General features: G+C 48.3%; 2 protein-coding genes across 4 annotated transcripts in view; one reads left to right on the top strand and one right to left on the bottom strand.

The window, feature by feature from the left end:
* Positions 1–16,830, top strand: part of WBP1L (WW domain binding protein 1 like) — a 52,167-nt gene extending 35,337 nt beyond the window's left edge. For 2 of the 3 annotated variants that reach the window (XM_031063754.1, XM_005416406.3), the window contains exons 2-4: positions 2,120–2,222; positions 12,946–13,107; positions 14,503–16,830. In XM_031063754.1, coding sequence (XP_030919614.1) covers positions 2,120–2,222; positions 12,946–13,107; positions 14,503–15,242 — 1,005 coding nt within the window. In that variant the 3' untranslated portion in view covers positions 15,243–16,830. The remainder of the gene's footprint in view (positions 1–2,119; positions 2,223–12,945; positions 13,108–14,502) is intronic. The other variant, XM_031063763.1, reaches the window with a different exon arrangement.
* Positions 16,831–21,447: 4,617 nt separating this feature from the next.
* LOC102038147 (steroid 17-alpha-hydroxylase/17,20 lyase) lies at positions 21,448–24,771 on the bottom strand. The gene is made up of 8 exons (XM_005416405.2): positions 24,664–24,771; positions 24,017–24,155; positions 23,289–23,518; positions 22,949–23,035; positions 22,649–22,858; positions 22,239–22,408; positions 22,052–22,155; positions 21,448–21,813 (listed from the first exon to the last, which is right to left on the bottom strand). Exons 1-8 carry the CDS (start codon positions 24,757–24,759, stop codon positions 21,545–21,547), a joined length of 1,305 nt encoding a protein of 434 aa, XP_005416462.1. The 5' UTR covers positions 24,760–24,771; the 3' UTR covers positions 21,448–21,544.
* Positions 24,772–24,777: the final 6 nt, after the last annotated feature.

Genomic DNA, 24,777 nt, shown 5'->3' with positions numbered 1-24,777 from the left:
AGCAGGTCACATTGATCTTCATGTGTCACAACCACAAACCTCAGCTAGTCATTCTCTGACTTGAGCAGTATCAACAGGATTGCAGTTTTGCAATGGCATCTTAATTTCTCAATTCTCTTCATATGAGAGCCATAATCTATGCTGTTCATCACTTACATTAGTTCTGCAAAGCAAACAAAAATGAGGAAAAATGTAAATAAACTAATAAGAGCAGATAATAGATGTGTCCTAGTTCTAGTTCTTTTGCTGGCTAAAATTACTATTCTTGGAATGAATAGCATGCTTGAAGCAGAAAATTCTGTGCTGGCTCAGCAAAATTTCCTAATAGTCGCCACCAGTTAGAGATGGAAACACCACCTTACCATATAGGAAAATGGTGTTTTTTCTACTGTTGACATGCCAGCATCTCAAGAACCAAATGTTTGCTTTAGCTGCCTGTAGTACTTGGACTGGTCTGTCCAGCAAAATGTTTGTCTCTTCCTGAAAAATAGAGGCAGGTACCCCTCCAACTTGTTGCCTCTGTGGATGAGTTTTAAAGGTGCTTTTTAGAGCCTTTTGTAGAAATCATGATATCCAAGGAAGGAAGGGAAGCAGTACATCATATGCTGAGTTGTGTTAGCTGAATTGTGCCCTCACATGATCAAAAGTTGGTGTGACTTCTTAGGAGAAAAGAAGCAGCATGGGGTGTTTCCTGTTGAGCCTCAGATGGTAGGAGGTTGTTCTGCTTTTAGAAGTTATGTTGCTTCTGTAATTTGGGTGCTTAGGTGAGAGACCTATATTGGGGAGGTGTGGCTCCAACCAGGGTGCTGTGTGGTGGGGAAGTGCTGGTTCTCCTCCAGATCCCCAAATACACTGAAAACTTACTGCAGGACTCTTCTGCATTGAAGTTGCTGCCTCACATCACTTGTTCAATGAGATGGTTCAACATTTGAAATGCACTTGGTATTTTGCATGTGGTGGCTCCATAGAAGTTTGTGAGAAGTGTGGCTGTGGTGGAGTCACATGAAAGAGAAGAACAGTGCAGTTCAGCCAGTGCTGGGATCCACAGATGTGCATCCCTGTCACCTACTGGTGGGGTTTTGTTGGGCTTTATTGGGTTGGTGTTTTCTTTTTTGCAAGTTGGTACTTCCAAAATTATTTTTTTCAACACAGCTTTCAGTATAAGCCTACCCACATTTTTGTTTCCTTGAAATAAACTTCAAGTGAAAGAAAGTGAAAATAAAAACTTTGTTACAGTGCTTGTAAATAATTTAAGAAATTAATCAATTTAATTAATTTAAGAAACAAATTTTTTGTTTCTTAAATTCCATAGTGTTCTTTGAACTCACAGGTTGCTCCAAAACCTATTTGAGGATGTACAAACCACAGCCTGTAAAATGCTTTTGTTTTCTTGTGTTTTATACTTTTTACCAGCCATGTTTTCAGAATAGCAGGAAAACACAGACTTCTGAGAAGTGGTGCACCATGTGAGGAACTGAGACCTCACAGCATAGACCTTTTCCATGTTAGGTGTCTTGAGGACCTGCTGGATGATTTGCTACAGCTGATTTGGCTCTGCTTCTGGACTACTTTCTATTCCAGGAAGAAGTTTTACAGGAATGCTGATCTTCCATAAAGCACATGGCTAATTATGAAGAAATCATTTTAGATAGGAATCTTGCAGGAACATATTGTAATTATCACTTAGATCTAAATGAATCCAAGCAGTCTTTTCTCAAATTATGATGTTCCCTTTATGAATGCTTTTCCTCCACTTGGCATTCAGCTCCAGTAATACAGTGATATTGTGTACAATGTGGAGCAAATGTCATCTCTTCTTCTAAGAGAATACCTGGCTCCCAAAATGTGGTAACTTTTAGTGGAAAAGGAGAGGGATAATGAGACAGCAGTGCTGACTAGATGCTAAAACAGTGTAACTCATGGGTTTGGGGATATGAGGATTTTCTTCTGAATGGTCCTTTGTTTTTTGGTGGTCCTTAGATGTCTTTTAACCTCCTTATGTATTTTAGAGTTTCCAAAGACCATAACTTGTACTTTTCAAATGCTTGCAGATCATCGAGTAAAACATTTACAAAAGATACTGACAAAGCATCTTAAAAGTGTGTCTGTTTAATTTTAGGACAAGGAAACCTGCATGGGTGTCAACAATCAAAGTTACATATGTGAAACGGGCCACTGTTGTGGACAATCCCAGTGTTGCAACTACTACTATGAACTCTGGTGTAAGTCCTTCCATTTTGTATGGCTTCCCTTCCTAACCTGCATGGCTCTTGTACCATACTACAGGTCTGGCTTGTGTCCCCCGGGGTTTTGTATTCAGCCCTTGTTGTGCATTGCCATTGCATTTCACTGCAGCACAATCCAGAGCTGATGTGACAAGGAAATAGGGTTGTCACAGTGGGTGCTTTCTCAGGAGTAATGGGTCATCTTGCCATTCTTGTTTGCTCTTCTCACTGATTTGGATACTCAAGATGACATTATACAGGAGTAAGGAAACCAGCTTGAGGGAGAAATGCTGTACACACAACACTAGAGCTTGACACACTCAAACAGGGAATTAATTCAGTGTCTTTTATCTATTGGTTTTGTGGTTTTATCTATTGGTTTTGTTGGCAAGCACAACTAGTTTAAATCTAGTATGTCTTTTTAAAGATGTCCTTTCAAGGAGGAGGGCCAGTGTGCTTATTCTCTTCAGGACTGTTCAGAGTCCTTGTGTAGAGAGAATCTTGGATAAATCCTGTGGGTTTGCAGTGGCTGAATGTTGTACTGTGAGGATCACACATTGCCCACTGCAGCCTTTCTTATCTCCTTTTTCCCAAAATGTGCGATTTAAAAATAGCAAAGTTTCCAGCAAATGGTTGAGTGACTGTACCTGCTGAGTCCCCTTAGATGGCAGCAGGCAGGTCAAAGCAGGTGGTCAGCAAAACCTGATTAAGATATATGGAAAAATGGGAAGTTGAAAACATAAGAAAGTGATAAATGCTGAGTTTTAAAGGAAAACTTAAGCTTGTTCAGTCTGATGGTGTCTTATTTCTCTAGGAGGGACACAAAAGGTTGAACATTGATGTTGTGCTGTTGTACTGCCCTGAGCCTAGGCTGGGAGGGCATCTCTGCTCCTGGAATTTGGAAATGTGATTCTTTGAACGTTATATCCCTACACTAGAGACTGGAGATACTTTCTTACCACACCCAATAGTATCTTCTAGTTTTTATGCAACTACGATTTCTACTTAATTCCTCTGTTGTGCCCACAGTTTCAGTTTCCCAAAGTAGCTTGTGTGTGGAAATGTGTTATACATACAAAGACTGACACTTAACCTGGATCCAAGGACAGGAATAGCTGACACTTCATCCTTTAGTCTAGAAATATGCTTTTACTTTTCAAATTAGCCAGTGAAGTATGGGGGATGTGGTTATAAACTGAACAGGACTCTATAGTAAGCATCTTCAAGACACACTGTGCTCAGACTCCAGTGGCTGCTGTGTTGATACTAATGGTAGGATTTTAATGTATTGCAGACCTTTCACAGCAGACTTATTTTCCAAAATGTCCAAACAGTTCAAGAAACAATTCAGGATGGGGAGCTATGGGGCAGCTCCAGGGACTGTAGCAGGCTGAGAAACAGACATGACTGTATTGGAGCCTTGGAGTGCCTGGATCAGATTGTAGCAGTCAGCAGCACAGGCAGGAAGATGGCAGGAATTTTTTCAGGCTAGAGGGGGATGCATGGACAGGACAGATTGGGGAAGGTCAAACCCAGTTTTGCATTTGTGTGGGTGGGAATCTAGAGGAAGATGCATGTATGCAAAGGCTTACAGGCTCCTTAGCAAGCAGGATCTAAATTGAGCAGCAGTGTGGAGTGCAACTGCACAGTGGAGGTGGTGGCATGGTCACCATGTTTCTCCCATGGACATCTTGAAAGAGAGGCTTGGTTGGATTGCATACAAACAGTCTAGTCCAAGCAATAGCCCCCTGCCATTTTAATGGGATGGTGTAGCTGTCTTTGTGCTCTCAGTATGGCACAGACTTTTATACTTGGCAGTGCCTGGCTGCATCATAAAAGTTCTTGGAAGACAAAACCAGATTTTGTTAGAAGGAGGCAGAACATTAAAGGCTTCTTTTTAGAGCAGACTCGCAGGTCACAGTGAGATCATAGAATAAACATGTTGGTCACACACACTGCTGGATGGTTCCTCGGGGGAGATAGGTTTCTGTGTGTTCACATTCCTTCTGCCTCACCGGGAGCAATGTGTACCACACCAAAATGAGGGGAGTGATTCAAACATGATACCTGTTTTCTAGGCTTTTTGCAAATTCAGGCAAACGTCCAACACTGATATAAAATCAGTTAATGTTTTCAAAGCTTGCTTTGCCATTATGAATGGCAGGAAGTTTCCTTTGGATGGGAAGGAGTCACAGAGGGAGCAAGTCCTTTAAATGTGAACCCATATTCGAGGGCTTGTGAGCTTAGCTGCTGCTCAGCAGTTGTGGAGTGTCCTTGATAGGTACATATGCTGAGGCACTCTGAAGGCCTTCAAGGTGAAAAGTGGTGATAGTAAATGTAAGTAGTCTTAATATGAGCAGGGGAGAGCAACTGCTTTAAATACTTGGGAATAGATCAGCTTTTTAAAAGTTAATAATAACTTCTGGTTAATGAACAGTTAACATAGCAGCACCTTTTAAGTACGGCTTCATGGTTGTTCTGTTTTGATTTTAACCAGCATATGCATGTACTGAAGTAGCTTTTGAGAAGCTTTTGCTTCTCTTGACCTTCTCAGACCACCAGTGTGTGTTTCAGACTTTTGTGTGCCTGAAAATAGACCTTCTTGCTAGTCCTGTTGAATTAAATCCTGGAATTATCTACCACCACAGCTTTGTAGGAAGAAGAAGCAGAGGAGGGTGGCATTTGAAATGGAAAGGAAAACTAGTTGATCTTTGCTGGACATGTGTTCTGAAACATGATCCTATTTTGTGGCCACTTGGAATTTTTCCTATAGAACGGACCTTTTTCCCTGTTACAGAATTTGAGGGAAGTTTGTCTTTGAAAATGGCTGATCTCAGCAATTCTAGGCAGCAAGTAAGATTGTGGTAATTTTAAACCAGTTGTTGAGGGTAGTGGAATAGGATGTAAAATCAAGGTATTATTTTGTTAAGGAGTGGAGTAGAGGAATGGAGAATATGATATGCCAAGCAGGTGGACAGCCTATGTTTAAAATTAGATAACAGCCCAGTTCAGATTCCCCACCCACCTCTTTAAAAAAAAATAAAAACAGTGCTGTGTTGCCAAATAATAAAACTATATTCAGAGTTATAGATATAGGTCTAATAACTATGTAAAGGTCTAATTAGTTCTTAAGCTTGGTAGCTGGTAACCTGGTGAGGCAAAAGCTGTGTTACATCTTTTTATTTTCTTCGAACACAATACTAAAAAATAAAATGGAAAAATGTACTTTACTGTTGTGTTTCCTCTCATAGGAAAAGATATTTGAGTGGTGGATGAGCTGGGTCAGCATTTTCATTGAACAGTTTAATTGGACTCCCCAGAGAACTCATGGTCCCCAAGGGGGAGAATGGTAGCAGCCACTGGATTTTGCTTCCTAGCAGTTTTTATTCAGGTCTCTATGATGTGATTGTGATTTGCTGGAGTTTTCCAATGTTGGCCTTTTTCCAGGCCTGACAGGTGTCTTATTGCTTAGACATTCCAAAATACCACTTTTCAAAATACAGGAGAGAAGGTAATCGAGGAATGCAGTTCCTGTGCTTTGCAGACTAAGAAGTAAGGCTCAGAGGTTCTGGATTTTCCCAGGTTTAAGTGTATAATGTGGACTGATCACTAAATCCAGGTCTGCTGACATCCATCCTTGTGCCTCTCCTTGCCTTTGGAATCATTAGATGATTCCAGAGGCTCTAAACACAGCAAGCACAGCTGTAGAAAGTACATTTCATTGTGTGGTTGTAAAAATAGTACACTATGCTTCAGGAATCAAGGAGCATGGAAACAGGCAGCTGCTCACTGCTTGCAAAAACTTGTAGGGTTTAGAAGTTGGAGGACTTAGCTGGTCTTGGGTCATGTAGGTACTGTACAGCAGCCCAGCACTGGTAATGAGTGAGCGTTCATATACTGCTTGTGCCTGTTTTGTTTCTTTGTCTTTTTTAGCAGTGATACTGAGCCCCTCTGTTTCTGAAAGAAAGAAAAGAAAAAAGATCTTGACTGCTTAGGTCCTAGTGGAAGAGTTGTACAGGAAAAAATGTTCTGTTTGCAAGCAGCACAGTCAATGTTTTTGCTGATTTTGAACATTCTGCTCATCTCTGCACGCTTCCCCTTGGAATCGCTAGACAGCTCTTTTCCCAAAAAGCGTGCTGCCAGAAAATTCTGGCAAGGATCCGCTTAGTTGCTGAAACTAAAGCAACTGCTGTACCACGTACATATTCCAGGAGGTCAACTTTATAATAGGAATTCATGTCCAAGAGTTTGCTGCAGTCTCCAAAACACTCAATCAAACAATGCACCAGTCCATTGTTTTTGTCCTTACCCCATGTTGTCTTATCCCACATCGTTTTTCAAAGAAAGATTTTTGCTGCTCCTCACCTTTCACCCAGGCTTCTACTTGCTTCTCTTTCCTAGGTGTCTCAAACTTCCCCTTGGGCTGTTCATCCTCAGCTGTGCTGCAGCAATAACCCTGCCATGACAAAGCCTCTCCAACAGTATAGGGCAACAACAGATGTCACAACCACACAGAAACTCTTTATAATAAACAGGGTCACTGAGGGAGTTATTTCCTGATTTACTTGGACTTCTTGTAGCCTAATCCAGACAGACAAATCACCTTAAGTTTGTTTTGGTCTGGCTCAGTAAAATTCTCAGATCCAAAGCAGAAGGCAAGCTGTCTGGCATAGCCTGGCTATGCAGATTCTGACTTTTGCCCTATGTGGCTGCTTCCACCTTTGCTGTGCTAAACAGCCTGGAAAGGCAAGAGAACTTCCTAGCATTGTTTCACCCCCTGCCCTACATACCTCCAACCCATCTTGTCACCAAGTACCTACATCTGTTGTTCCCAGATGTTCAGGACATGGTCTCAGCTGGATGTTCCACTCTGGTCTTTGTTAGACTATTGTTCAACATTCATTTTACCAACATAGATCTCTTGGGGGGGACTGGACTTAAAAATATGTCATCTGAAGCATGGGAGCAATTGCCCTTGGAAGGCTCCCTCCCTAGGAGAGAGGTATAAAAACAGTGTCTGCAGATTTACTGCCTCACATTGACTCTCATTGCATGATGGTCAAAGGATTTTTCTGAAACTCGTGTTTTTCCATCTTATCTCATTGCAATGGGTGTACCATATATAGTGGCCACTATTCTGAAAACTAGAAACCAGTTGCAGTTAACGTGTGTCTCCTTTTGTTACCAGTTTGGGAGCAAGCGAGCAGGAGTTGGAGATGTCTTCAACTTTTTTCTTTTGCCATTGTACTCTACAAATATTCAGTAACTTTTTCCTGCAGTGAAGTCAGGCTGGGACTGCAGTTCCAATGACTTACACTAACATAAAACTGTCACTGAAAGTCACAGTCTTTCTCTTGCTGCTGCTGCTGTGTTTGCCAAACAAGTTTCAACCTGTTCTGGTTCCCTCAAACCAGTTCAAACCACAGTTGCGCACAACTTTGTGCCAGCACAAGAAGAGGTGGAGGAAGCAGCAGGAGGTATGGTTAGGGCAGGCAGGAGAGGATCACGTCATTCAGCGGCTTCTTTTATTCCTTCTTAAAATGTTCATGGGCCTATGGCCTGGATCCTTCATCTGGCATTTTTGAGCAGCAGGGTTGGCTCGTACAGGCTCGTGCCTGCAGTGTCAGGAGATTATGTGACCCCTCTGCCAAAAGACACGATTAAACCCAAGCGCATCCAGGTTGTGGTACCAAGTAAATTTCTCTTCCCTTTTTTGATTATAGTGTTGGCCCTGTGAAGACAATCTTTTTCCAGCCATGACTGACTGTGAGGCCACCATTTGGGACATTTCTTAGTCAATGAAATTGTCCCACTTCTCCTTCTGTTCAGAACCAGCTCTCATGGAGCCAAAGCTATTACCCAGATGCTTGTCGGGCAGACACAAAGGCACTTTGCAGTATGTTTTGGCTTGCTTTTAGGGGATTTCCTGCCAACAGAGCCATGGCATTTGCCCAAGTTTACCATGAACTTGAGGGCAAATTTCTCTGTTCATACCCTTGGAACGGTCCAGAAAACATTTTCCATTTTGCACAGGATAAAAGGAGCTTCCCTCAACGGCATTGCTGATGGCAACATCCCAGGCAGCAAATACAGTACAGCATCAAAGCAAACATTGCTCCCTCCTTTTTCATGAGGAAGGACTGCTCTGGTTTTTTAATTATTAAACTGTTTTATTCTTACTTATTTTAAAGTTTGATCAAAACTATGGTTAGTGTCCTAGAAGGGGTTTTCTTGAAGCATTAAGCATGTTCTTTCACAGCTGGTAGGAAGCATCTCTGGTGTATGACCATGTGATGGGGCTCCCTTTCCCAAGAATTCTGTAAATGTAGCAGCAGCCTTCTCTTTCTTCAGTACTTCCTCTGGTTCTGAGAGATGGCGTTCACAGGACCTAATTCCGTTCCCAGGTGTTTTTGCAGCTTCCATTGTGACTTCCTGAGCTTCCTGCTCATGTCAGGCTTATAGCTCTGAGCTTACAGATTGGTGCTGATTCTTTTACTTTCATTAAACGTTTTGGTGCTCTGGCAGGGAAATCTTTTGGCAGTAATCAACTCCTCAGCTGTGTCTGTTTCACCTTTGCTTCCATCACTATCCATCCACCTGTAGGCATCACCAGTGAATTTAACAAAAAAATATAGCCATGTTTCTCAAGACTCAGTTGTTTTTGGGCTGGAGAGTGTTGCAACTTCTGACTCTTCCATGAACCAAGAGCAAGACTGAAATTGCCTTCAAGTCTAGTGGTCTCCTGGTGCCTGTTTCACTCCAGACTGGTACTTTACTTCTGCTCTGGCTGTCCATCAGAAGTTGTATTTACAAAGTCACTGTTTGTTTTTTATCTGTCATGTTGTCCTAAGATTGCCACAAGCTTTTGTTCCCAGTGGTCACTGCCAGGTGGCTGTGGAAAATACTCTCACATCAGACTTTAATGGCAAATTTGGCTTAGAATGTGTCTCCCAGTCATTTTTCCTTTTCCAGTGAGTGCAGCGGTAACTCAGCACAATGCTGGTGAAAAACAGCTCATATCCATTTGGGAGGAAAAAAATCTTGAGGAGCAAGAGGAAGGCATTTGGCAACAGTGAAGGCTTTTGGGGACATTGAACACAACCAGAAGCTCAGTTTTACTTGGCTTTTAGAGGCTTTTTAATGCCAAATTTAGTTGCCTTCATACATCTTATCCATTTTCATCACAAGGCAGAATTGGTACCTGTTTTTACCCTGAAGGAGGTGTTAGTGTGTGCTGCTGCTGTGCTTGGCCCCTGCGTTTCCTGCTCACGTTGTGTTGTCTTTGGGTGAATTTGCAATTCCCCTCCTGCCAAATGAGCTGCTGGCTGCACGGGCCAGTGGTCTGCTCGGCTTACCTCCCTGCTGCTGGTTTGAAGCCAAGTCTCACCAGGTGTACAAATGCACAGCTCAGTCATGAACATCTTCACTGTTCGCTCCATACTTTTAGACATAATATTTACAATTGCACTTGGCCTTGGAGCATAGCTTTATTCCAAATAAATGACCATACTATATATTTTCTAGGCTTTTGCATTTTCTGTTCTGCAGCCAAGACTGCAGCTGTGCCCAAACTCCTGGCAAGGGGTGTTGTAGAGCCTTTTATGGAGGCGCTGAACTCCCAGCATGGTACTGGGCTTGCAACCAGAGCTGCACCCTGTCCTTCTCTCAGCACTGGCACCTCTGCCCAAGTGACAACCAGGGAGCCCCTCATGTCCTCAGCTGCCATGGGTGTCCCATGCTATTGCTTCCGATGCACTGGGGGCTTTCCAGCCCTGCAGGGCAGATGTGCTCTTGGGTGCCAGGGTGGGGACACAGCCATTAGAGAGGATGCCAGAAGCCAGGCCAGCAAATGACTCTGGTGGGCACATGCTGCTGATCTCCTGTGATCATCCAGACAAGTCCTCCAGGGTCGTGCTGAGTCCTCCATCCAGGCTCATGCTGAGTCAGGGGTTGAGTAATTCCTAGAAGCTCTAGGAAGTGTCAGTGGTTAATGAAACCAGGCAATAATGTGGTATTAGTGGGTTCTTCTTCTGGAAGTTCTCGTGAAAAACAACAGATCTCATCTGCTCACATTTGCGAGCGTGCACAGACCCTTTGCAGGAGAATGAAGGTGTTGTCCCTGGCACTGTGGCCAAATTTCAATGCACTAAATTATGGTGTGTTTACTTCAATGCCACCTGCGGTTTCAGTAGGCTCCAACATTAATTTATTATCCTAAGCTGTTGTGTGTTGTTGCTGCATGTTAACAGAATTGCCACACCTCTTTGCAGGAATGGCTGAGCTTACTCTGACCCCTACTCTGAGCTTGTGCATCAGTTTCTGTGCAAAGCACTTTGGAACTTTTTTTTTGGAATGGGTAGGGAACTTTTCTAAAGAAATACTTTTTTAATCTTCTGGATGCAGGCTTGGGTGGGAGCAGTTATTCCCTGCAGAAATATTTGGCTGCTGTGGCTGAGATTGCTTAACAGTGGCAGTTCTCCAGGACATCTTAACTAATTAAGTGCTGCTTGCTACCATTGTATCTAGACTCCTTGGGAAAGGACTTGATCAAATGTGTTAAAAAGCATCTGTTTTCATAACTGTAGCTAAAATCCCTGGATAGCTGGGTGTAATTTTCCATTGTTATTGAACTGATGATCATGGACTGCTCTTTGAAAATAAGGAGTACTTAGAAGATGAACTGCAGGCCTGCCTCAGTGCACGGTGGCATGCTGTGCCAATGACCTGGTTTTGATGAGTGTATTTTTGCTTCCTCAGCAAGCAAGAGCCAAGAGACCTTCTCTTAGCAAGAAATAAAGTGTACTTATTGGTGAGAGTCTTCAAACTGTGAGACAGTTGAAGTATTGCATTTGTGTACCAAGATTTTGGTATTGATAGAGGCTACAGAAATTGTTGCAAATGTTTGGTTTTGGAGTGAAGGCTGGACTGGATCACTCCTCTTAGTTTATATAAAAAGGCTTTTTTTAGAAACAGGAGGGTATTCAGAGGTCAGTGGCCACATTCTCATTTTGGTTTGGGAAGTGTAGAGAGCATCTTGAGTACTTTGTCCTTTGCTTCTCTGGATGAGGATCACACTCTCTTCTCTGATCAGCATGGTACAGCTGAGCAGGCTGGCTAGAGAAACTACCCAGGAACCTTCATTTCCAGCCAAGAAAAAAAAAAGGGGGTGGGAGAATATGTAACACCTTCATTTGATGGAAGGTTTTGATAAGTTTGGTGGTAAGGCAGGTTCCAGTTGATTAGGGAAATAGATTGCACAAGGCAGGAGAGAGATTTCAGTTTGCTGTGCCAAAATACATGAGGAATTTGGGTTACGACACAGGGAGGTGAAAGTCCCCACTCAAAATGCTCAGAAACACGATATGGCACATCCAGTTCCCCTACAAACAGCCCGGTGCAGGTCTCTGAGATGGATGATACAATTGCCTTTTGTCCTGAGCCAGAGCAATACTGCTTTCATTCTTCAAATTCCTAAACTGTTCACCTTTCCCCACCTAGCTCTTAGCAGAGAAAACACAGCAGGGGATGCTGAAAACATCAAGATATTGTAAAGGCATGACTAGAGGTTTTTAGTGGAGAGAGAAGAGCAGTTTGATACCACAGGATAGACTGGCCAACCTGAAAATGGGCTGTGGCATTAGGAATCTCCATTTTTACTGCTGGGGAATAGTGAAGAGTGGCAGAGGTGTTACAGAAAGAAAACAGTGTTGTGATTTCTAGCGAGCAGTGGCTGCCAAGCCTATGTGTTTCTAAAGGAAAAGCGCTCCCAGTATCTTTAGGTGCAAAAACTGAGCTTAAAAAAGAGCTTACAGGCACTGGGGGTAGGTCAAGCTGCAGGCTGCAGTTGCAGGAAAAAAAAGCCTAATCTGGAGTGAATGTTCCAGTTTTTTGAAGTGTGTCTCGGAAACATTTTGTAGTGCATGCAAGTGAGAAATTTGTGGAAAGGGAGAGTTATTCCACATGTTGAAGGGTGTGGGTAAAATTCAGGAAGTGGTGTTTTAAAATTCCCTTTTAAGGAGCAGTGTACATATGGTACAGCAGTGCACAGAAACCAACCATGACCACAGAGCAGAAGTTAGGTTTCTTGAGGATTCAGAGAGGGAGGATAGTTTAATTTAATTTTGGATAATTTAAGACATTGAATACAAAAATAAGTTTTAAAAATATTTTGAGACATTTATGAAAAAAGAGCATGTTTTTGTTAAACATAACAATGAAGGATTTGGGCTAGAAATTAAAGAGCAGTGCAAACAAAAGCAAAACATAGTGCTTGGGGTTTTTCTCTTCTTCTGTGGTCAATCTGCAGAGTGTCTTTTGTGTCTTGATTGTTATTTTCAAACCAAAGTGACTGTGGGAGGCAAGCTCAATGCTATTCACAGCTCTGCTCATTTTTGGCTAGAAGAAATGGTAACCAAAGGGTAGGAGCAATGGAGGGGGGAGCCCTCCATATTTAGTTCTTCTCTGGGCTTGTACCTATTGAACATACGTTGTACCAAAGTGTGCTGAGAGTTATCCATTTCTGGCAAGGCTGTTGGAGTCACAGTGTCCCACACAGGCAGTGTTGAAGCCTCCTGGCCTAACATGTATTTCTGCCTTTAGAGCAGTGCAGGTTCAGATCCAGACTTTCAGATTATCTTCTCCATTGGCTTCTTGGGGTTTCCTGCATTTGGATGCAGCTCTCACACAACGGCTAACACTTACTCTCCTCTCTCTGCTGCAGGGTTTTGGCTGGTGTGGACCATCATCATCATCCTGAGCTGCTGCTGTGTTTGCCATCACCGCCGCACCAAGCACCGCCTGCAGGCGCAGCAGCGGCAGCACGAGATCAACCTGATCGCGTACCGGGAGGCCCATAACTACTCAGCCCTGCCCTTCTATTTCCGTATGTACTCACACTGCCTGCCTGCAGACCTGGGGAGCACGGCAGCAGCCAGGATCCTGTGTTAGGTGAAGGGAGGGAGCAGCGATTGGGCTCAGCAAGAGGCTGTGGGAGCTTTGCTGCCTGACCATGGTGTGCAGAGAGGAGATGGTGTTAGACGCTTTTAAAACCCCTTGAGTCTGGAGTTGAACCACACCAACTACAGCACCTTCACATCCACCCCTGAGAGTGTAGTGATTCCCTGGGTGTTTTTCTGCAAGGGTTCTTTAGATACCCCATTCAGGACTCCTTCTTTCCAGCCTGGACTTGCTGCTGGTGGGACTGAGGTGTGGGAGGTGGCTTCACAAAATTTGATCACACAGACTGGGAGAAAAGGGAGTCTCAGAGAGACTCTGCTGGCTCCCGTCCTGTGCTGTGGTTCCCAGACCACACTGCTGGTGAGCAGCCCTAGGACTTTGCATGAAGGAGCTGTTGCCCACAACTCAGGGAAAGTACAATCACTTTGTGCTCTCCTTGTGTTCTGCTGTGCTGTGCTAGAACAGCAAGTCTCCTTCTGACTGGAGGTACCACAGCTGAGTTTCCTCTGACAGAGTGTTGAATTGAATGTATGAACTTGCTTTTCTTGTTAAACTCTGGCAGTCACCTCAGAAATCATCCCCAGCAGCCTTTCCCTCCCCAGCCCCAGGGATATGGAATTGTACATGGAAAATTGCAGTGCTACCCTTAAATGTTTCCACTGTTTAAGTACATTCTGTCTATATAGACTATTTTGTTGCCTCTTAAGAAATAAACAAAATTTTTCATGGGTTTGAAAGGCTGTAAGTACAATAAGCCAAACTCTTCTGCCACTACTGCCAATTTATTCTGACTGCACCAGAAGAATTGAATCCAGCATTAAAACAGCAACCAAAAGCCAGGATCTTCAAGTTCCTTGTAACTGCTCATGTCTCTTCATATTTGCATAATGCTTTGTGAGATGAAATCTTTGCTCTTGAAAGTGGAAATTCAGCTGAGAAGGCAGTGTTGGAGAGGGCTGGGGAGTTGTTCCCTCCAGCCAACACAGGCCATTCCCAGTGCGGCTTATGGGGCTGTGTTGGGGTACCCAGTCCAGGGAGGTTTGCCTGGTAAGTATAGAGAAAGCCAGGAGATCAGGCTGCTGTTCCCAGTTGTGTCCATCTCCTCCTATAATGGTGCCCTCCTCTGCCCTGTTTGCTGTTTCTCTAAAACATGACACACCTCACCTGCGACAAGTTCTGGCACCCCTTTGTAGAGCCTGTTGTACTGTTCAGTGGGAAGGTGCTGGTAGGTGATAAATGCCATACTGACCTGTATTAGTGACTCGTTTCCTGAGATAAACTGCTCCTGAAATAACTTCTCCTCCTTGCCTCCCACTTCTAGGGTTTTTGCCAAACTATTTGCTACCTCCCTATGAGGAAGTGGTGAACCGACCGCCGACCCCCCCGCCCCCGTACAGTGCCTTACATCAGCAGTGTGTCCCAGCAGGCAGCAGTAGCACAATCCCGGACACGCCCAGGACCCTGCAGCCAGCACAGAGCAGCTCTGCAGCACCCAGCAGCAATAACAGCAGTACTGACAGCACCGGGGCGCCCGGCCGCGGGGAGCCCGAGCCCTCCAGCACCGCGCTGGGCGAGAGAGCCGTCACCAAAACGCAAAGCGTCGAGCCCGGCAGCACCAGCACGGGAGCTGAGCTAGTGGAGAGGGCCGGTCCTGATAAGGATACAGAGTGCAAGGAGGAACTGCTGAAAGGTTACAGCTCTGAGAGCTTAGAGCAGAGCAGCGCCATTCCCGACGCCAAGGACAAGACCCCGGGCAGGCAGCGCCGTTTCACCGGCGACTCGGGCATAGAAGTCTGCGTATGCAACCGGGGCCATCACGACGACGACCTCAAGGAGTTTGACGGGCTCATCGATGACACTCTGGATGGGCCCCTGGACTTCTGTGACAGCTGCAGCGGCCGTCCCCATGGGGATGAGGAGGAAGGGCTTTTCAGTGCCACGGAGGAGCAGCACCGCGAGCACAGCCACCACCACCTGCCCCGGCAGCCGGTGTGTGTACTCTTGAACACAATAAATGAGCAGGACTCTCCAAACTCTTGTACCAATAACTCCCCCAGCTAAGGTGGCAGAGTGGAAGGGAGAATTGGGGGAAAAAAACAAATAAAAATGGAATAAGAGGATTAAAACTTTAACAGGAGGAAAAGGTGATACAACCTTCTTTTTTTTTTTGTTTATTTTTCTTTCTCCCCTCCAATATAATATGGGGACTAGACCTCGAAGGCCCAGCTTGTGGGGGACGGGTCACTCTGGGTTTTGTTAATCCTATCTGCCCTGCTCCATGGAGCAGGGACTGATGTTTCTCAATGAGATCTTCTAAAGAATGGAATTTTTCCAACGGTGATTTTGGTGATGGTTATTATGAGTTTGTTGGTTTTAGTTTTCCAAAACACTGCTTTATCTTGCAATCAGTAAAACTCAGCAAATCTCACCCTGGGAGGATACCAGATCACCATAAGGTTTCAACCTCCAGGTGTCTTCCCAGAAGCAAGCAGCTTCTGACAGTGCCGGCAGTCAGTAGCCCAAGAGTTCTGGTTTGATATAGTGCTCTTGAGGTATTGGGGATTTCTTTTCATCGTTTTTCCTTCTTTTCTTTTTTTTTCTTTCCTGATGTTAAGTTTCCCTGAAGCTGGTGAATGCCCAAACACATCAGCCCTATAACCTCTGGTGCTTCAGTGTTTAATACAGCAGGTAGGAAGTTTCCCACTTGAAGCTGGTGACTGAAGGACCAGTTTCTTCTAGAAGGAGTGTTAGTCTACCTTAGGCAGTTTGAAAAGAAAGGGTTTGCAGAAATTTGCCTTTATGTGTCATTTTTAAACACAAGTGTGTTCCTTCAATGCCTCCAAGAGCACAGTTAGCAGTAGAATCCAGGCAGCTGGGCTGCCTTCCAAGTACTGTGGTCTCCGAATGACCTTTTCCCGGTGTGCTGCAAAAGGGCTTGGCTTTATTTTTGTCCTTTTTTTGCACCCCGCTAGCAGCACACTGGAGTTCAGATGACAAAAGAACAGGGCTCTCCTTGGCCAGCGTGCCTTCAAGCTTTAGCGATGCATGTTGAACAAATGGAGACGAGAGCTCCGTCCATTGCGAAAGGGATGATTTACCTTGTAGATGTGGAAGACCTGTGCAGTATTTTTTTTTATCCAAAAATTTGGTGCGATTCTAATGATGACCACTTCAAGAAATGAATGTCTGTTTTCTTTCTTTTCTTTTTTTTTTTATGGTGGCAACTGGCTACTGTATAATGTCTGTGAGCGTGTGTGTGTGTGACTGCAATCCATGCATGCAAGTCCTACTGGTAATATGAAAACCTGCTGTAAGACTGCAAGAAAATTTACTGTAGCTTTGCTTTAATAAACAGTAGAGATTTTTGTTAGTAACAACCTGAAGGAAGAAAAAAAAAAAGAAAAAAAAAAGGAAGAACTGAAACTAACATTCCCTAGAGTGCTCATTTGGAAGAGAGCACAGTTCAGACTATGTAACTTGTTCTTGGGATTTCTCCCCGTCCCTTTTATAATTATGGTCATCCAGATCATTACTGTTATGGGGAAAAAACATTGAAACCTGAACTTGGACATACTCAGATCTGATTGATTGAAAACCAAAATCAATTTTAACTAAGGTGGAAACCAAAATATAATGCCTTTTCTGATAACTTGTCCATGTGTATGTGTATCATTTTGTGAGCTAAGAACAAGATCTGTCTTTAGTTTGTGGATTTGTTTTGTTATTCTACCTGGAGGTGTGTTGGCACTGGCTGGCTGCAATTCAAGGGAAGTGGTGCTTATGCCAGCATTTTACCTGTACATTTGAGCAGAGTACTCTTACCTTACAGGGTTTGGAAGAATCTCACTCCTTTGCCCATCACAGCCTTTCTCTTTCCTCAGAACATCAGATAAGGACAGCTCTTCAGTTTGGTTCTTAGGGTGCTCTTAAAAATGAAGGACTTTGATTTGGATTCAAGAGACCTCATTCCTGGATGTCTGGAGCCTGGAGGCCTGGATGAGTGGTGACAGAGAGGCTGCACGTGCCCCAGAGCCTGGCTGCGTGGGGGCTGGTCACTTCCAGTTGTGTACACTGACTACATGTGTCTTTTGAGAAGATAATGAAAGATCCCCAGTGCCAGCCCCAGGAATTCTGTACGTATTGGCACCTGGTTTTGTTCCTCGCACCAAAGAGGAAGCTAAAAAATCACATCAGTCTGTAAGGAATGAGGTTTACTGCTCTAAGTCCTGGGGATGGTCCTGTGCCAGTGGGGGACCCTTTGTCAACACTTATGTGGCATAAGGAATCTCCATATTTGCTTTCCAGCCATCCCACTAATGGCAGGGGAATCCTCTGGACATGGAGGTAAGTACCAGTAAGCCAAGCTGATGTGTTTAATTTTAAAAAGTCTGGAAGAAGCAGTGGTGTGTGCCTCTTATGACTCCTGGAGGTTTTTTGGGCATTTAGAGACAATAACTAAATGGGGCACAAACCATGTCTCTTCAGCTCCCAAGTGCCTGAGGAGCAGGACTGTTAATGGCTTTCAGTGCTGTAGGATTTTAGACCTGCAGCCAAGGGGCAGCTGGTATGGGGAGGAGTGGTGCAGGGCAGGATATGGGGCACGTGAGCTCCTTGGACATACCCTGGCTGCTGCCTCTTCAGGCAGGCAGAGGACTCCCAAAGCTCCACCTTTGGAGCTTTAGAAAGGTGCTTAACCCTGCTATACATCTTTGTGTAGGAAGCCAGTGTGACCCAGCGAGCTTGTCTCCAAATGCACACTGTGTAAAATGCTGGAAGTGTGAGGGCATGGGCAGATGTCCATCACCAGCACTGGAATACCAAACCCCACCCGTTCCCAGCTATAAGGGGTGTTTTATTGGGAGTCATGGATACATCATTTCCAAACGGAGTTGCAATAATGCAGCAGGTTTTACAGCAAATTAGTGTCAATCTAGTGCTCAGTGTTCTGCTTACAATGTGCTCTAGTTGTGGCTGCCAGTACTCCTTGAAGTCTGTTTTTGCTGGAGTCCGTGGCCATGTGGAACTGCTTACATGGAATGTTTTTGGCCACTGAATCTGTCTCTGAGGGCAAGGACCCAGCAGGTGTCCTGTTGGGTTGGGGTTGTGTTGCCTAGGGACAGGTGAAGAGCACAGTGTGGTGGCTCAGCGAGTGTCCCCTGGGCACAACAAGGGTTCCTGGGATCAGTGGGTACTGCAGCATCTCCTTGGTGTTCCCAAGGGACTTTTCACCTCTGCAGTGAGGCAAACTCATCATCTGGGAGCACTGGTGTGATCTTCCTGCCACATATCATTGCGTGTTTGTACAACCCTGTGGATGGGTGTTGGCTGAAGATGGAGGAGGAGGGAATTGTGTCTTGATGCTTGCTGGCAGCCTGCTCTCAGAGCTTTGCCTGCCTAACTGGAGGCTAAGGAAAGCCGAGGTGCAGTTAAGCCTCTGTGTTACAGTCATCAAAAGCTTCCTGGGGCAGGAAGCCTGGAGAGAAGCAGAATGAGTGGCTCCACTGCCAGCATGTGGCTGTTCTGCCGAGCAGTGGGAGATTCGGGCTCCCTGGGCACCCCTCACTGCTCAGGGATGTGAGTCAGTGGTTCTGAGTTCCTGCTCTGCACAGCCAGGGCTCCCCAGCTGTATCTCCCCCGGTTCTCTGCAAGCCTTGGCTGGGCTCATCCCAGCCTGACCTGCTCCCGGCAGAGCTTGGCAGGGAACTGGGGCACAGCTCCACTGAATAAACTCCTTTGCTGTCCTGAGTGAGTGATTCTCCCCAAAGGCTGCTGCTTTGTGGCCCCCATCACCACCTGTGCAACACATCCCAGGGAGGCTTTTGCTGCTGTGTTCTTTTTTTCTCTTTAGTTTATATAGGAAAAGCCAGGCCAGGAGGGAGGCAGACAGGCAGCCCCTGGCTCAGGCAAGCCCCACAGCATCGCACAGTGGGCAGCCTGGGAAGGCCAGGATGAGTGGCCTCTTCGTCAGAGCCGGTTCCCCCCATCCTTGCAGCACAGATCTGTTTTTATCAGATGGGACGGGTGCCCGCAGCGGGGCTGTCGCGACAGTGGTGCAAGCACTGCAGGCTCTGTGCCGGGGGATCACAGGCTGCGGGCTCCTTTCTCGGTTTCTTTTCGACCGGCAACAGCTGTGTCCTGAGGTCTGTGCTTACTCAGCTCTCCTGGCCCCGTGCCCGGTGCAGAGCCCGCAGGTATTCCAAGCGTCTCCTGCTCCTCCTGGGCTGGCCGTCAGTCTTAGCACAGTCCAGGATCAGCCGGTGCCTGGTGCAAAGACAAGCCTCTCAAACTTGGAGGGCTTCTGAGCTGAGCCCTGTGGTGCAGCTGGGTCAGCCAAGTGCTGTGAGGGTGGCTGTACCCCCAAAATGAGTTTGTGCAATGGAAAGGCTCAGGCTTGCTCTGCTCAGTGCCCTCAGCAAGCTGCACATGTGCTTCATGGTGTACCCAAGAAACTGTGGGAATGAAAAACCTTTATTCTTTCCATCGTCACCAGTTCCTCCCTTGCAGACCCCCTTTGCCTCAGGGAGCTAGAGCCAGTGGCCCAGGTGGAGATTTCTGGTGGAGCCAGGGGTTTGGGTGCAGCAGCACAGCCCCGGAGCAGCTGTCAGGATAGAAATACCAGCTGGGTGATTCAGCAGTGCCTCTGCCCACTCCCATAGCAGGGAGCAGCTGTGCTGGGGGCTGTTTACCAGCTCACAAAGTACCAGGCAGCTGGTTCTGGGCTCTGAATTTCCCCAGCAGCATCTTCTCCCAGTGGGGAGGAGGTGGGCTGGGTAGGGGGCAAGACACCCTGCAGCAGGGCCCAGCTTGGGCTGCTGGGATTTGCAGCACGTGCTGGTCTCCCAGCCTAGGACAGCACATGCCAGCCCTGGCAAATGGGAAAGGTGGATTGCAAGAGGCTGTGGCTGGAGGCATTCTCCAGGTTAGAAACATCCCTGGTTCAAAGGTCCCCATTTCTGCCCCAAGGGGCATTTAGCACTTGTGTGGGTGCATTGGCAAACAGCAAGGTGTCAGCCCTTTGTTGATTCTGGCAAGGAGAAAATCCTTTCCCTTACCAAAAGCAAAATCAAATGCCTTGGCAAAGGGGTACAAATGTGCTGGAGGTCCTGTTGATGCTCCTGGAGGCATCACAATGTTACAGGAGACTGGAGTGGAGCCTCCCTGCCAGTGTGTGCTGCCAGTGACAGGATTTGGGTCAGGGGAAGGACAAGGCTGGCATGGAGGTGCCAATCCCCAGGGAAGCCCAGGGCATCATGTTTAGCCAAGTTTTCCCAAAGGCCATTCTGAGTCCTGTCCCCCTTCACCCATACAGTGTAGCAGAAGTAGAGGGATTGGAAACCCGGTGGCACCCCAGTGTGATGGAAACAGGCAGGAAAGGAGGAGGGTGTGTGGGGCTCAGCCCTTAGAAGCCATCAGAGACTCTGTGCAGCAGCAATGGGGCTGGGCTCCTGCTGTGCTCCCTCTGCCCAGCTTCTGGTGGGTCAGCTGCTCAAATCAGCCTGGGGATTGCCCCTGGGACAGGTATGTGCATGGCAGTTCTTCCTCCTGCTCCTCCCTACCACCCTGAGCCCCCAGGAATATGGACTGGGAGGAGGGAGGATGCTCCAGTGCTGTGCCAGGCTGCAAATGCATTGCCTTCCTCATCACCCTTGTGCCACAGGCTGACAGGACCCATTTGGCATTGGATGCCAATGTTGAAGGGGCTGCATGAAAGCCAAGTGCTGGGGGTTTGAAAGAACTCATATACACTGAGCAGGAGGTTCAGTGGTGGGGAAGTTTATGTCTGTTTTCCTGGCTGCTAGCAAGAGAGAGGGCAGGGGGAAAATGAGGGGGTGTGCAGGGCTGGGGTGTCACAATGTGCTGGGGCTCTGTGGGGCTTTCCCCTCTGCCTTGGCCGCTTTCCCTCCAGGGGCCCTGAGCCATAGCTGTGCAGCTATTTAGTTAAATATTAAGAGGTCAAGTAATAGAGAACCAGAGACCTAATTACACGCTGCCCTCCATGGCACAGTAGTTTTTGGCAAAAGCAAAGCAAACACGGCCCCTTGCGTTACGGGAAGGTCGTGCTGCTGCTGCTGCTGCTGCTGGAGCGATGGCCAAAATCCAGCCAGCCAGCGAGTGCTCAGGATAGTGAGCAGGCAGGAACTGCTGCAGAGAGGCCACAGCCTCCCAGCTGAGCCCAGTGCTCCCAGCAAGTTGCGTGGCCACCACACATCTCACATTTAACCCTGTCCTCCATCTCCTGCCCAAAAAATAGCCGGAGCCATGCTGTGTTGGGAATAGCTTTATCGGGATAAGGCCCCATCCATGGGGCAGCCTCTGTGGTCCCACCCCCCACCCCCCTGCCTGGGATCCAGGGCTCCACCCCGTCACGAGGCTGCTCTCCAGGCCTCCCTCAGCCTGGCCTTCACCTGAAACTTCTGCACCTGCAGCACGACACCAAACTTGCCCTCCAGCGAGGGCAGGGGCTGGTCCTCAGGGCACTCCAGTGTGAACCTCTGCAGCACCCAGGCCAGGAAGAGGAAGAGCTCCATCTTGGCCAGGACTTTTCCCAGGCAGACACGGATCCCGGCTCCAAAGGGGAGGTAGCTGGGTGAGGGTGAATGGATGTGCTGGCCCCGCTCATCCAGGAAGCGGCCTGCAAGGGAAAGGGGCACCACTGGCATCAGCAGGCTGACCTTTCTGCCTGAGACCTGCCTGAGTTCACCACATGTGTTCCTCCTGGGAGCTGCAGGAGCAAGAGGCGCAAATGCCCCAGACGGGCAGGAGCAGCATCCAACCTCCCAGCACCAAGCCTCCCCCAGGGCTCCGCCTCTCCTGCTGCACCCACCCGGCCATCCCCGGGCTCAGGAGGGGATGAGGATCACACAACCCACCAGGATTGAACTCCTCAGGCTTGTCCCACTCCTTCTCATCGTGGTGCACAGACCAGAGGTTGATGATGACCCTGGCACCCTTGGGGATGGAGTATTCCCCAATGCTGCAAAGTGGACACAGAGTGAGGCAGTGGCTCCCTCCCCACAGTCTCTGCCCATGACCTGGATGTGCCCCAGGGGGTCTCACCTGGTGTCAGCAAGGGACACGTGTGGGATGAGCAGGGGGGACACGGGCCGGATGCGCAGCACCTCACTGATGGTGGCCTCCAGGTAGGGCAGCAGCGGGCGGTCGCTGAGGTGGGGGTGACGCACCAGGCCGATCTTGTGGTCCATTTCCTCCTGGATCTTCCTCTGGATCTAGGAGGAAAGAAAAGACCCTTGTGGGAGCCCAGGGAGCAAGGTGCCCTGTGCACAGTGGAGTGCACCCAGCATCATCAGCATGGTCTGTCAGCTTGTGTGGGCAGAAGTGCCCACAGCCTGATCCTGCTTATCTGCAGAGCCTGCCTTCTGTTCTGGCATCTGCCTTCCCCAAAACTCCCCATGACCTTCCTGGTGCTGGGGGGAACCCAAGCCCCCACTGTAGGGTGCAGACTCTACCTCAGGGTAGTGGAGCAGGTAGAGCACAGCCCATTTGAGCACAGTCGTGGTGGTCTCCACACCGGCCCCAAAGATGTCCCCCACCGTCATGAGGAGGTGGTCATCAGTCAGCTCCAGCCCTGGCTCCAGAGGGCTGCTGTTCTCAGCACTGAGCCTCACTTGCAGGAGGGCATCCATGAGGTCCTTCACAGTGTCTCCACAGAAAGCTTCCTGCCAAGGGACATGCATGAGCCAGGCTGTCCTGGGCACGGTGCCCACCACCCCAGCCCTAGCATCTCCCTGTCCTGGCCCTGCTGGCACCTTGTGTTCAGTGAATTTCTGCTGGAGCAGGTGGTCCCGGACCTGGAGGCATTTCTTCAGCAGGGTCAGGTCCTTGTTGGGGAATATCTGAGGGAGAAAAGCACATTACAACAGTCTACAGCTCAGCCCAGCCCAGCCCCTGCAGGCCCCCAGGCAGTCACTCTATGCCCACCAGTGTACTGACTCACTGGGACAGGGACAGTGCCCACCAGTGTACTGGCTCTTGTGGGTCACCAGGCCAGGGACACTCCTAACTGAGTGGGGCTCCTACAGGACACATCCCAGCTCCTTCCTCTCATCTGAGGTGAGAGGAATGGGCAGTGCCCATGCTCCTGCTCACCTGGAGCCAGGGGAAGATGTCCACTAAGCTCTCCTTGGCCACGGTGTCCACGATACCCTGGCTGTACTCCAGCATGGCCTCGAACTCGGGGTCCCCCCGGCGGTATGAGGAGTTAAAGCAGAGGGAGCAGACCACGTTGGTGACGGCCCGTGTGAGCTCGGGGGCCATGTCCAGGGCCGTGTCCTGCGCCGCGCTCAGCGTCTCGCACAGGGATGCGGCCTCCCGGCAGACTGGGACGGAGGAGAGCCAGGCCAGGGGGTGATGAGGGAGTGGTGATTAAGCCAAGGGGGTGAAAGGGGAGCTGGGGGCTGGAAGGAGGGGTCCCCTGCTCCTACAGCGTGTGCAGCCTGCAGAGGGCACCCCCAGACAGGGCTGGGCCCTGAGGGGCTGGGATGGGCAGAAGGGACAATGCTGGGTGCTGGAGAGGAGCAGGCAGAATGGAGATGTGCAAGGATGTCCTCCTGGGCAGAGTGGGGAACTGGCTCCATGCCTCAGTCTCCCCATCTGTGAGAGAGGGGAACTAAAGTTCAGGGTAGAAAACACATGGAGAGTATTGGTAAAGTACAGGGGATATAAGGAGAGGGACAGAGCCTGGCAAGCCAGGGGACACGGGCTGAGCCATTGTCTTTCCTTCCTTCCCAGGGAATCGGGGCACTTAAGAAGAAGAAGTACAGCGTGGGAGGGAACCAGAGCCGGGAGGGAGCCTGGGGCCGGGAGGAGGCACTTACTGATCCTCTCGAGGGCGAGCGAGCCCTCCCCGAACATGGAGAGGGCGGTGTGCACCAGCTTGCGCTGGAACTTCCACAGGGGCCCGTAGCTGGCGAAGGCGATGTCCTTGCCCCCCCGGGACAGCAGGTCCGTGGTCACCTGAGGGACAGGCAGTCCCAGGGTCATCCCACTGCAGGGCAGCCCCGCGGGGGAGGGATGATCATCTCACCCTATCCCAGAAATGGTCCGGGGGGGATTAGAGGTTAATGGAGGCAGGCAAAGCACAGGACATGAGGTTTACTTTCTCCCTGCCAAGGACTGATAAAGAGATTTGGGGATAGATGTGAAGGTTAAGGCTCTAGGATGCCCAAGGAACTTATAGGGTACAGGTAGTAGCTGAACCCACATCCCGGTGCCCAGGGACGCAGCCAGCTGCAGGAAAAACAGGCACCCTTGGGATGGAGGGTGACCTGGCTGGAACCCTGGGGAATACCTGGGGAATACCTGGAGGGCAGGGTATGGAGGGGTCGTCCTGCTCCTGCCTTGCTGCAGGCAGGATGGGGAGGGGACACGGACCCTGCTGCGTGCCCGTGCCTTCCTGGGGAGCGTCCCCTCCTCACGCCACGCCACAGTGGGAAGGGGTCCCCAAGAGCTGCTGCCGACTCACGGTGCGGGGCCGTCCGGCGAAGTCTTTGCCCTTCTTGAGCAGCACCTCCCTGGCGTGCCGATAGCTGTTCACCACCACCACGTAGTGGGAGCCCATCCAGAGGGCGTAGAGGCT

Source organism: Geospiza fortis, unplaced genomic scaffold (genome assembly GCF_000277835.1).
Source record: "Geospiza fortis unplaced genomic scaffold, GeoFor_1.0 scaffold130, whole genome shotgun sequence".
NCBI classification, from domain to species: domain Eukaryota; kingdom Metazoa; phylum Chordata; class Aves; order Passeriformes; family Thraupidae; genus Geospiza; species Geospiza fortis.
The sequence above is the reverse complement of the archived record's forward strand: the minus strand, read 5'-3'. Positions and strand labels throughout refer to the sequence as shown.

Bases quoted from the DNA above. Each gene is read 5' to 3' on its own strand.
- LOC102038147 (XM_005416405.2), bottom strand. From the start codon at position 24,759: ATGGGCTCCCACTACGTGGTGGTGGTGAACAGCTATCGGCACGCCAGG. The intron at 23,519-24,016 runs GTAAGTGCCTCC...CCTCCGTCCCAG, and splicing joins GCTCGCCCTCGAGAGGATCA to TCTGCCGGGAGGCCGCATCC. The intron at 22,156-22,238 runs GTGAGACCCCCT...TCCACTTTGCAG, and splicing joins GTGTCCCTTGCTGACACCAG to CATTGGGGAATACTCCATCC.